Genomic DNA, 13,781 nt, shown 5'->3' on the forward strand with positions numbered 1-13,781 from the left:
CATGGAATTTCTCAGAAAATCATAATTTTTCAGAAAAAAACATAAAAAATAAGAAAATTCTCTGAAAATCATAAATCTTACAACAGTATAAATAACTACATCCTGAATTTAGCCACAGCTCTTTCCTCCTCCTTTCTTTTGAACAGGATACATTTTTATTATCTTTATGTCAATAGTTGTACAAAGGGGTTTCAATTCAACATGCCAATTTATGAGTGCATCTTGATCTTAGTCACAGCTCTTTCCTTCAGTCTCCATTCCTTGCCCCTCCTAATACATTACAAACCAGCTTTACATACAATTGTGCAGAAACAGGTCTTGAGAGTTCTATGATCTATCCACATCTCAGAAGGTATTAGAGTATATTCATTATCTGAAGTAACAAAAGTCATGCTGAAGGATATTGTCAGATATCTCTCCAAACTCAAGTACCAAGGAAAGGAGTTCTTTTCTCATACCAAATAAAGAAAAGTTAAAAACTATTTCTCCAAAAAGTGTGTTTGTAAAAGTGTGTGTTTACAGATAATGCTATATAACTTCAAAACCCTAGTGATATTCAATAGCAAATATTATTTCATTTTGTAGATCTTCTTCAGCAATGAGTAATTCAAGGTTACCCTGTAATTCTTGAGTAAGATAGATTAGATTCATACTCTCAAGATATAATTCACTAAGATCAAAGAGAAAGTTCTAGGTTTAAGGTAATGTTCTATCCCAAACTTTCCCATGAGGTTGAGTAAGTTAGATGAGAAGTTTGCTAAGGCTCGAAAATAATATAAACCATCCTATGCGATTTGATTATAGCCAATAAATGGTCAGCTAATAAAAAGTTAAGCAAAAATTTAAAATACTGTACAATACACGTTTAGCATTTTAATTTAAAATATATATATATATATATATATATATGCATTTCCTACCAAACTTTGTTATAATGCTAAGGCCTTTTATTGGAGTATGTATCTGATGATGGAGTTTGAACTTCCTTTCTTGTATTAGTAATTTATTTCCAAAATCCTATGGATGTCTTGAATTTATTACATTTAAACCTAAGTTAGAAAATATTTCTGAAGTATTTGACTTAGTTTTCAAATACAACTAGCACGTACAGGTGAGAGAGTAGACAAGCAATTCTTGGGAAACATATAGGAATTAGGAAAGTAACCCAGAGAACAGCTTACCCTCACAGTGCTGTGGGTGTCAGTGTTCTACAAAGGAAATGAAGGACTGATTATAAATTAAAGAGTTGATAATAAAATATTTACCATAAAGAGTCAGAGTAGCTAAAGCTCAAGGTCCTAGGATAGTTGGAACTCGTATGGTACGTGTCAGAGCATTGGTACAGAATCTTTAAATAGAACAATGTATAGAGTTGAAAGATAATGGATATTGTCTAGTTCTGTGCCCTTTTTTGTCATGGGGTTTGAACTCAGGGTCTGGGCACTGTCCCTGAGCTTTCATGCTCAAGGCTAGCACTCTACCACTTTGAGCCACAGCACAACTTCTGGTTTTCGGTGATTAATTGGAGATAAGAGTCTTAAGGACTTTCCTGCCCAGGCTGGCTTTGAACCATGATTCTCAGATCTCAGCCTCCTGAGTAGTAGGATTATAGGCATGAGCCATGATTACTTGGCTCTGTGCCTTTAGTTAACAGAGTAAATTTTAGTCCAAAGAAGCAACTGCCCAATAACTAAGTGGGCTAATAAGTTACAGAGAAACTTCTCTGAAGAGGAAAAAAGGATAGCCAATAGCTCGACCTCTCTAGCCATAAAAGAAATGCAAATCAAAACAACACTGAGATTCCACCTCACCCCAGTTAGAATGGCTATAATCAAGAACTCTAATAACAACAGATGCTGGAGGGGATGTACAGAAGGGAACCCTACTGCATTGTTGGTAGGAGTGTAAACTTGTCCAACAACTTTGGAAAGCAGTATGGAGGTTCCTCAAAAGACTCCACATAGAGCTCCCCTATGACCCAGCAATCCCACTTTTGGGCATTTACCCAAATGATCACAAACAAGACCATACTAAAGCTACCAGCACAACTATGTTTATTGCAGCATTATTTACCATAGCTAATCCAGATGCCCCTCAGTAGATGAATGGATCAAGAAAACGTGGTATATATACACGATGCAATTCTATGCCTCCATCAGAAAGAATGGCATTGCCCCATTTGTTAGGAAATGGAAAGGCTTGGAAAAAATTATATTAAGTGAAGTAAGCCAAGCCCAAAGAAACATAGGTCCCATGGTTTCCCTTATTTGCAATAACTAGTATATGTCTGAGACAAGCAGAAAAGGTCAGATAAGTTGATGTTAGGTGAAATGAACCCCAAGATAAGTATTCAAATGTTTTTTCTTTCATGTGATTGTTTCTAACATAGTTATAAGATGATTTGTTACTTTGTATGTCCCTCACCCACGGTATAATCCCTGCTTTCACTGTATTTGATGTTGGTATAATTGCAGAGGGGAAGGAAAAAAACAAATCGTTTAACTAGGGATACAGGTGGACCCATTGCAACAATGAGACAAGTCGTTATGTCGAAAAAACGAACTTTACAGCTTTGGGGGGGGGGAGCAGAGGGGGGATATGAAGGGGAAGCAAAGGAGGAGGCAACAATGCTTGATAAGAAATGTACTCATTATCTTGCCCATGTAATTGTAACCCTTCTATTTGGTATTTTCACAATAAAAAAAGAATTTAGTTTGCACAAAATTATGCAGCTAATTAGCAGGGGAAACAGACCTCCTCACTACAGCGCCAACAATGCTATATCTGTTTAGTTGCTGATTATTCTCCATTCTTACTGTCCCTCTCACAACCACTCTATTTCTGGCTGGTATCTCTTTTGCTCTCCCCTCCCACAAGAGTTAAAGCTGTGGCCACCTTTACTTATCATCCAATCTGGGCAAGCAGAAAGAGCAAACTTTATCAAAATGGCAGTAAAAAAAAAAGCAAGGTTTTGTACATTTTGTTATATTTCAAGACATTTTGTTATATTTCCTTTCTGTTTTTAGCCACTCTTTTATTTATCCATCTATTTCTTTCTTTGCTGTTTTTTCCTAGGAAGTTTAAAGTAAGAGTTTCCCAACTCATGAATAGCACCAACTCCTGGCTAGAATAGAAAATCATCTACCACATTACCTTATCTCTTGAAAAAGTGCACAATAACATCACATTGACAATAAAATTTAAATTTGAAAAGAGTGCACAATATATTGAGAAATAATAAAACATGGACTAGAAGCATGTGTATAATATTTGAAGACACCATGAAGACAACCAGACTTTAGAAAAGGAAGAATAAAAGCAATGGTCCAGGGTCACTGGCTTTGGAGAAAACCAAATTATTTGAGTTTGAGCACTTAACACTAGTATATAACGCCATTAGATACTGAATATCTCTTATTCTGGTTATCTTGTTAGAAAATGGAGAAAATAAGATGATGGCCATAGGGGATTCCTATAAGATTAAAGCAGTGGCTGGCACACAGTCAAGTTCAATGAAGGTTAGTTACTGTTGTTGTTGAATTAGACATAGGTCAACTGTTCTTATCCCAGAAAACAAAGAAGTATGGTTTAATGAAAGTGAAAAGGCTAAATAGAACTGAGACAAACATACACCCAACTAGCCAAGGCCTCCATGCAATAGCCTTCACTATGACAGATCCTTTCATTTAGCCTTTGCCCCCATTTGCAGGCAGAGAACTGCAATGGGCTACTTTTTACTCAGGGCAAATGACACAAAATACAAGCCCCAAGAGACACCCTGAATTTTCCCCCAAATGACAGAGAGGATGGCCAATAGACACATGAAGAAATGCTCAACCTCCCTAGCCATAAAAGAAATGCAAATCAAAACAACATTGAGATACCACCTCACCCCAGTTAGAATGGCTACAATCAAGAACTCTAATAACAGATGCTGGAGGGGATGTAGACAGAAGGGAACCTTACTTCATTGTTGGTGGGAGTGTAAACTTGCTCAACCACTTTGGAAAGTAGTATGGAGGTTCCTCAAAAGACTCCACATAGAGCTCCCCTATGACCCAGCAGTCCCACTTTTGGGCACTTACCCAAATGATCACAAACAAGGCCACACTAAAGCTACCAGCACAACTATGTTTATTGCAGCATTATTTACCATAGCTAAGATCTGGAACCAGCCCAAATGCCCCTCAGTAGATGAATGGATTAAGAAAATGTGGTATATATACACAATGGAATTCTATGCCTCCATCAGAAAGAATGACATTGCCCCATTTGTGAGGAAATGGAAAGACTTAGAAGAAATTATATTAAGTGAAGTAAGCCAAGCCCAAAGAAACATAGGTCCCATGATTTCCCTTATTTGCAATATCTAGTATATCTATGAGTCAAGCAGAAAAGGTCAGATAAGGTGATGTTAGGAAAATGAACCCTAAGATATGTATTTTAAATGTTTTTTTTCTTTCATGCATTTGTTTCTAACGCAATTACAAGATTATTTCTTTGTTGCTTTGTATGTCCCTCCCTCACAGTATAACCCCTGCTTTCACTGTATTTGATGTCAGTATTATTTGTGGAAGGGAAGGGGAAAAACAAGTCGTTTAAATAAGGATACAAGTGGACTTGTTGCAACAATGAGAAGTACAAGTTGTCATATCAAAAACGAACTTTACAACTTGGGGGGGGGGAGGATTGGGTGGGGGGGAGGGAAGATGGGAAGGGATGGGAAGGGGAAACAAAGGAGGAGGCTACAATGCTTGATAAGAAATGTACTCACTATCTTGCCCATGTAATTGTAATTCCTCTGTACAGTATTTTCACAATAAAAAAAAATAAAAAATTAAAAAAAAAAAAGAATTTTGCAAATAGAAATTCAGGGAGCCTACCTTGCAGAGGGTTAGACCAATAGACCAAGGCCATATTATTCAGAAAATGCCACTCTTCTTGTTCCCACAACATTTCATAGAAATTCAATAAAAAGAAGAAGAAGAAGAAAGGGAGGGGGAAGGCACAAAGGCACCAGGCAGGGAGGGCCACTATGTGTTATTAATCCATGTGATTAGTCCAGCATGCTAAGGAAGACTCTTTACAGACTCCAAACTAGTGGTTTTGATCCACATGGATTAGAAAAACACTGTTGCATTCAACTTGCCAGAGCCTCTTTTGCTTTTGTGCTTGAGTTTTATTCTTCAGAGTCTTGCAGGAACAAAGGAGAGAGAGAGCATTCATATGAGGACGGGCAACATAGGCACTTTGACAAATGTCCTTCTCCCCTCCCCTTTTGGGAGACACTTCCTGAAATTTCCCAAGAACTAAACCCTGCGTTTGTATTTGCATCATTTCCTCCTAAAAGCTGAACAACTGGAAACTGTTCTCCACCTCCAATTCAGATTTCTGTCAATCCATGAAAAGTGAAAGGCAAATCCCATTCCAAGTTCTTTGCGAGCAAGTAGTAAGAATGGGACAGAAGTGGTTGCAGCTCCCTGTGCTGCTTCATGGGGTAAGGAAGCTGAAAGAGCGCTCTCCTCTGAGAGCAGAATGGGAGCCTTCCAATAAGCCACAGAGAGAACAAGAGGCAGTGCGTGAGTTTCTCCAGGATACACAGCCTTTACTGGCCTCTAGTCAGTTACAATGCAAGTCTGAAGACTGTTATGATGCTATCTGAACAAATGAAGACAGCTGGAAACCATTTCATCTTTTTTTTCTTATTCCACCAGGAAGGAGCAAAAAAAAGTCTTCTCCAGGAAAAGCTCAGTGGTCTATAGAGCACAGCGCTTTCTAACCTTTATGGCAGTTTTCTGGAGAACTGTGTCTGAGTTGAGTTTCATGGGGCCTTGGAAAGGAAGGGAAAGGCCAGGCACTAACAGATGCTCCGAGGGATGGGGGAGGGGATGCTTACAAGTCAACCACTGACTAGTTGTACAACCTTGGGAAGGTTACACAACCTCTTTGTACTTTAATGTCCTAAGACAAAACATTAGGCTTCTTCTGTCTTATTGAGTTTCAGTCTCTCCCTTCTCCTGATGGTCCTTTCCACTGCCAACAATTCCTTACCACTTCCTTAAGACTCCATAATTTTTCATAAGTTTTTTATTGTGAAAATACTATACAGAAGGGTTACAGTTACATGAGCAAGGTAATGAGTACATTTCTTATCAAGCATTGTTGTCTCCTCCTTTGTTTTTCCCCTACCATCCCTTCCCTCCCACCTCCTCAACTACACTCCCCCCACTCCTAAATTGTAAAGTTTATTTTGTGACATAGCATCTTATACAGACTCCATAATTTTTTTTCCCCAGTTCAGACCATCGTTCTTGGTCACAAACAAATAAGCCTTCTTGATACGTGCCCAGTTGAGCATCTCTGTGCAGCGCTATTAGACACAATGATCACCTTTGCTATCCGTTCACCTGATGAGAAATCAGACTTAGGTTTGTACTATTCCAGTTTCTGTACTGATGATGCCATTTGGGTTTACGTTATTCATAGCAAAAATAGAAATTTCATTCCTACTTGTTATTTAAGTCAGTATAGACTGGTGGCTTTCAACTCCAGGGTCTAGTATGTTCCAAGAGATGTGGAATGCAAGGGTACAATTGTGGCCAGCCAGTTAGGAATTCTGAAAACTACTTTGATCATACTGGATCTGGCATCCAACCTCATGATAAAAATTCAGGAAAGAAAAATCAGAGTTGATAGTCCACTGCTAATGAGGTAAGAAGGAGTCATCCTGGACCAGAAACTCCAAGTTTCTCCCAGGGATCCAAATTAATCCTTTTCACTGGCCAGTTTGTCTAGATGGTATATTTGTTCTGTTATTTTTTTAAAAATTAAGTCAGATGGTTTAAATTATCTGTAGACTCAATACAGGCAGCAATAAGCCTTCTCTCATGGGCTAAGAGGGGGAAAGTATGAAAACACATTTAAGGAACAAACATTCAAGAAACTGTTTTGTGGTTATTTTTACAATATTATGACATTTGGTTATTCCTGAGAGGTGAAGAGACTGGAGAGATTTCAAGGATTTGTTTATCCTTAAGAAATCATGAGTCAGGGGACAGCATCTGGAAGGAGCCACTTTAGGAAAAGATCTGAAGACCTAGACTGCTCAAGACAGGAATCTGGACTTTGTGACTGAATCAATGAGCTACACAGTGTCTTAGTTTACCCTGTTTCTTTCTCTATAACTGGTGGTCCTCACCAAGTAATTCCCCAACTCAGCAAATACAAGTACAATCATCCAGTTTTTGCAAGCTCCACATCAGGAAATACCCTGGATTCCTATCTCTGTCTTACTTCTATTACTTAGCCATTAGCAAGGTTTTGTTAGTTTATATCCATCCAAGAATTATTTTCTTTTTTTTGTTTTTTTTAAATTTTTATTTATTTTTTATTGTGAAAATACTGTACCATCCAAGAATTATTTTCAACAAATAAATGCAGCAGTGGTACTCATTAGTCACTATGTTGAAAATGAACTATACAACTTGTGAGTGGGGATGGAGGAGGGAAAACTGGGAAGGAGCCAGGGAAGAAGTGACATTATCCAAAAGGACTTGTAGTCTTTACCTGACTTAGGTAATTGTAACCTCTCTGTACATTACCTTTATAGCAATACAAAATATTTACCAAAAGAATTATTTTCAACCTTCACTACTCACTGCCATGTTTTTTAGTCCTATAATGCTGCACTGCCATCTTTAACTTTATCTGCTTTCCCTTGGATGTCAGCAGTGGTCTCTGCTTTACCATTTGTGCCTCTCACAGTTAATTATCCAAATAGCAATGTGATGGCTTTACAAAGCAAATGAGAAGAGGGATAATACCTCCTGAAATCTTCAAAGGACTGTCATGGAATTTAGGATAAACCCAAACTCTTTCTTGAGTTCCAGAAAACTCTATAATCTGGAGCTTGCATGACTATAAACTCCATTCATACATTCCCTTCTTGCAGTCATACTGCTTTATTTTCTCTTTCTGAACACACCAATACATATTTCTCAGGCTGAATTCAATTTCGCTGACCTCCATAATTCAAAAGCTCCACCCCTCTTCTCTTCCCTGGGTTACTTCCATTCATCTGTTTTGTTACCTTTTAAGTTCCCATATATGATATACTCCAATACTAGATTTGTTGAAGTGAACTTTAACAGTATAAGTTACTTTTTAGTGTTTAACTAAGAGTTTCATAAAACACGCAGACTTGTAGCCCTTGTCACAATGAAGATATTCAACACTGTGATCACCTCAATAAAGCTTCCAAAAACGTTTTCTAAACACTGAAACAACCCTTTGTATTCTTCTGCTGATAACTACACAAACGGTGCTAAATCCATGCAATGTATATTACTCCACAGGCTAGGTCTCAAGCTCATGTTGCCAAATGAAAGAGATTTGGTTCAGGAAATCTTAGATCATATGATTCCACTGTTATGACGTTCTGAAATCTGCAACACTAGAACGGCATTAAACAGTCTGCAAATCATCAAGGCTGAAGTTCAGGAGGGGGTGATTATGAAGGGGTATGAGAAAATTCTACTGTTTTCTAGTTTTTAGTATAATCTTTGATAATCTTCATTTGCTTATTAGTTGCTGCCTTCCTCAAAAGACACATTTCAAGGTGGCATGTACCCTAACTTTCTTACTTCTGTATCTCTGAAACTTAGCGTGGTACCATTCATTCTGTAGGTGCTCACTCATCCTTTGCTGAATGAGGTTTCCTGGAAGCATGGTCACTCCCCCAAATTTGCCTTCTTTCTCCATTCTCATCCTGAATCCATGACCGTGCCCTCTGAACATTACTGAATGCCTCTCCTAGCCGTTCCTTTTCCTGTAACTCACTGATATTTTCATGTCTTTGTGGGGTTTTCCCTCAGGTGATTGCGAGAGCCTCAACAGGAATTTTCCTGCCCGTAGTCTTGACCCCTCAAATCACCGTCTTCAATCATTTGTACATACAATCAACTTTCATCACTTTTCTTCTGAAAATAAGACGGTGATGGTTTCCAACTGCCTAGCAACTAGCCTGGTTATGACTCTTCTCTCCTTCCACATGAACCCTAATCACTATCCTTCTGGTGCCTTATAGGACTCTGCTTCTATCCAGTTATGGCTCCAAGAACCAAAATGCTGCTCATTTGTCCTAAGATGAGAGCTATCTACAACCACAATGGTCTCTCATCTCTGAAGATGTCCCTGCTTTCTTTTCCCATCCACCTTTACTCCCTCAATCCCAGGATATCTAAAGATTTCATGTCTCTAAATGTAAGACAAAAGTCAAGGACTTTAGATCTGTCAGAGCAAGTTATATGATCTTAAACCATGATATTTGCCTAAGCTATAGCTATCATCTCAACTGTAAACATTCTGGTTTACTAAATATTGAATTCCTATGTTTCCAGATAGTGATAATGATCATTTTCTCCATTCATCCACTGTGTTTTGAAAAAAATGAAGAAGTTGGTACTTTCTTTCACTGAATAACATCTATTAGCTGGATGTATAGTCGAAGCTATAGCAACTTAGCTGGATAACTTACCACAAAGATAGTGTTAATGGAAATCCATTTTTATATATACCAATATGGCCCTAAAATATGAAATTCATACAGTTGCCATTTTTATACACAAAAACTTGTTTTACTGTTTAGGCAAAAGTGGCGAGTGATAAAGATCTGTATATGTTGTCTGTGTATGGATATAGACCCCAAGGATATAAAGATAAAGAGATGTTGGTTCTTGGAAAAGGGAGGGGGATGAACACTAGTGTCCATCTGAGGAATCTGGCTAAATAAGTGAGTAAAACATATACCTCTGAGGCTTACGAAAACATCCCAAGAAAGCTCTCAGCCCATTGACGTGGGAAGAGCTGCATGACACATCCAGGTGCAGATGGCAGCTGCTCACCTGAACACATATAGTTGTTCACATATACTTTCCCAGAGAAATTTGCTCAGAGAAAGTGTTAAACGATTCTCAAGAAAATATTAAAATGAAACAGATTGGAGTGGGAAGGAGGGATGTCAAATCTCCCTGCTGTATATATTTATATTTTTGTTTTTGGAGCCAGGTGAATTTATTCCACTCTCGTTTATTATATTTATTTAATAAAGATGAGTTTGAATGTATATTCCAATATGGTTCTAAAGAGGTTCCATTGAAACAATCTAAATCCAGGACATTGAAGCTGTCATGAAATCACCAAAACCTACCAACAGTCCTGACACCCAAACATATCAATATATAGGTATAAGGAACTAAGCAACGAAAATCTAAAAAATAAAAGCATAGTAGTTGCCATTTTAACATTTCCTCTTTCTCTTAGGAAATAAGTTGGATATGTGAACTCATACATCCTTTCAGGTCAAGAAAAGTCCTCCAAATAGAGTTTATGGATAGTTCCAGGATATCTGTAACAATCTGTGATGCCACTATTGTGTAAAAGGTTATACAAATATACCACACCTTAGCCTGATACAAAATGATGCTCTTTTACTTGCTCCATAACAATTTATTTTGGAAAACCATCGCTCCATAACTGTCTTTCGCTGTCTGTTTCTTTCTTTCTCTACCTCAGTCTCTCTAACTCTCTGTCTGTCTCTATCTCACACATGCTCACATACACACACACACACACACACACACACACACACACACTCATTGTATAATGTAAGTGCAACTTACAAAAACAGGCTGCCTGGTGTACTTTAATTGCCACAAATTTCTCATGTTTGGCCAATCAAAGTCCTTGAATAAGAGACGAAGACTTAGGGTATCTTTACTTTTGAGATTCCAAGCTCTAAGAATCCTATATGTCTATAACTGCATCTTTCCTGAAAATGAAACCAGCACAGAATAAAGCCAACATTAAAAATGAAATAAAGTTAGAAGCCCTGGTTCCAATCACACAAACCCTCTGGGTTTGTCAGCATCAACAACCAAAGTCATTGTATTTTCTCTTTCATTGCCATTTTGGAACAAAGTTTGAGTGTCCTTCAATAGAGCCTTTATGATTTTTACCACAGTTTCTATGGGAAGTAATTTTTTAAGATTGTTTCTTTTACCTGGGAATTGTAGAAAACGTAGATTATTAAGTTTATTAGCATCAGAGAAATTCTTCATGTGACTAATAAATCTCATGCAGGGCAAGGGTGTTCTTCCATAATGAGGGCTGGGCTGTAAAGTAGACAAAAAAATTATCAAAATAAAATGTTATGCAAAAAACCCATGCCACTCCAACTCTTCCCACAATGAGTGATATACATAAATATTCTTGCTTTTAAATAATCTGGAAAACAACTATAACCATGTTTTGTTGCCTATACCATGTACACTCTTCTGTGTATTTCATTAAAAGGGTAATTACATGTTTTCTGTTCATTCAAAATATTGCTCTGTGTCAGACATTGTTTTATATAGTGGAGATACAAGTGATGACTATCTTTTTTAAAAACACATGTTTATTATTTTTAAGTAGTTGTACAAAGGAGCTGCTATTTAACAAGGCACTTTAGAAATACAATATATCAATAAGAGATGACTTTCTTGTCTTCATGAAATTGACATTTTCATGGAAGATGCTAGAAAAGTTAATAAATATATGTATTTAGAATATATTGGATGGTAGTTTTTCTGTTGGTAAGAGGAAACCCAAGACAAGATTAGAGAAAATGGAAATATGGAAAATGGTACAAAGAGATGGCTTCTCAGACAGGGCAAATTTAGCACAAAGACTCACAAGCAGAGAAAGAAGCCACTTCTGCCACTTATTGTCCCAAGCAAAAGGAACAGTTAGTGAGTCAGTAAAAGGTAGAGAGACAGGAAAGGGAGCAGTGGGCAGGAGATGAAGGAAAGGAGGCTTGAGAGCCAGGCTGTGATCTTCAAGTAGTCAAGAAAGAAAATAAGTGATAAATAGGACAACCTGATTTTATCTTAATTAAAAACAACATACGTATAGTTAGCATTAACTACCAGTTAGTATGTGTATAATTTACAGCATTTAGATATGATTGTATATTTTAGATTTGGATATTGCATGGATATTATTGTTTGGATAGTGTATAGTATTGTATGGATAGTATTGTTTGGCTATTATGAATAGTATGCATTTAGGGAAGGATTAACTTGATGGGGCTGGAAGAGATCATGCAGAATGGATAGCCTCTTTTGCATGGGGTATTATTAGCATAGCTACATTGTTTATCCAGTTCCATTCATTCCATGATGAACAGGCTATGTCTCAATCTGACACCTAATCTGAGTGGAAGAGTCCTAAGAGTCCCCAGAGTAGGAATTTTCCACAGCTCTAGATCAGCAAGCACAGATGAAGGTTTAAGACATATATAATCTTATATGAACTGGGAGATGAGTAACCTAGACCAATCATGCCAGTAATAGAATACATGAATGCAACAGAGAAAGGGTCTAAAAGCTGTGTTTTCTAAGCCTTTTTGGCTACCAGCATTTTCTTTGTATTTTCTTGGTATTAAGTGAAAAATTGTAGGGAGTTAAAAAAATTATCACAGATGAGCTAAGAGAAGCAAAAGGAAGAGATTTTCTTCCATTTGGAAGGGAAAGCAGTAATTCTGAGATACCTGGAGGCAGATTAAAATGAGGGAGAAAGGATTTGTGAGACTGGGTAAGGACCATTACCCACTTAGAGAGTTTGCTTCTATGTATGGGCAACCTTAGAGGTCAGAGTTCAGGAGAGAACTATATGGCCCATATTCTAGTTTCATCTCCACTCCTTTCTCTCGAAACTCTCTCTGTTCTCAAATTTTATCTTGAAGATATAGATCAAGTGTTACCATACAATAACCATTATCCCCATTTTATAGATGGAAAGGGTAATTTACCAAGAATAGGTAAGTAATAAGTGGAGGAAGCAAGCCTCAAATCTACTCTGTCTTAGTGGTTGCAAAGCCAGCAATTTGAATGTCTAGCTCTGAACCTGGAAGGTCACCCTGGCCTTCTCTTTCTCTCGAGGCCCCAGATTGATCTCCTTAGCATGAAATTTTTTCAGTCCTGCCATGTCAAGAGTCTCCAGTCCCTCTGTCTCCTCCACAGTCCTCTGGAAACTTAATTAGTTTTGGCACCAATATCCCTACTTGCTGGGAAGATGGTGCATGGGCTGGGAAGGTGGCTCAGTGGTACACTGCTTACCTTGCATGCATGAGGCCCTGAGTCCAATTCCTCAGCACCACATAAGCAGAAAAAGTCAGAAGTGGTGCTGTGGCTCAAGTGGTAGAGCGCTAGCGTTGAGCTGAAGAGCTGAGGGACAGCACCCAGGCCCAGAGTTCAGGCCCCATTACCAAAACAAAAAACAAAAAAAAAAACAGAATTTTTTCTATATTCTCTTTCTAAAAACCAATTCTAAATATGTTTGATTATTTCTCATTATTTAAACTGTGATTTTCATTCATAAAAATTAATTGACAAATCAATCAAGAAAATTTAATATATCTACATATATATATACATATATATATATATATATATATATATACACACACACAATGGAATTAGACACAGCTGTCAGAAAGAATGATATTATACCATTCATAAGGAAATGTAAAGACTTGGAAGATACATTAAGTGAAATAAGCCAGACCCAGAGAAATATAGCTTGCCTGTTTTCCCTCATTTGTGGTATCTAGAATGTGCCTATAAATCTAGAAGTAAACACACTGGAGGTTTAAAAAAAAGGTACACTGAAACATGATAAATTATACATGTTTCTAAGCATTCACACACAGTGAGACCAAAAGAGGAACACAAACATGCAAT

General features: G+C 37.5%; 1 protein-coding gene across 1 annotated transcript in view; it reads right to left on the reverse strand.

Moving 5' to 3' along the window:
• The window catches only part of CUNH12orf42 (chromosome unknown C12orf42 homolog), a 46,998-nt gene extending 33,972 nt beyond the window's left edge, over positions 1–13,026 (reverse strand). Inside the window, exons 1-2 of the mRNA XM_042693039.1 lie at positions 12,946–13,026; positions 11,062–11,171 (exon numbers count right to left, since the gene is read on the reverse strand). Coding sequence (XP_042548973.1) covers positions 11,062–11,171; positions 12,946–13,026 — 191 coding nt within the window. The remainder of the gene's footprint in view (positions 1–11,061; positions 11,172–12,945) is intronic.
• Positions 13,027–13,781: the final 755 nt, after the last annotated feature.

Source organism: Dipodomys spectabilis, unplaced genomic scaffold (genome assembly GCF_019054845.1).
Source record: "Dipodomys spectabilis isolate Male_0828 unplaced genomic scaffold, ASM1905484v1 ptg000163l, whole genome shotgun sequence".
Classification (NCBI taxonomy): domain Eukaryota; kingdom Metazoa; phylum Chordata; class Mammalia; order Rodentia; family Heteromyidae; genus Dipodomys; species Dipodomys spectabilis.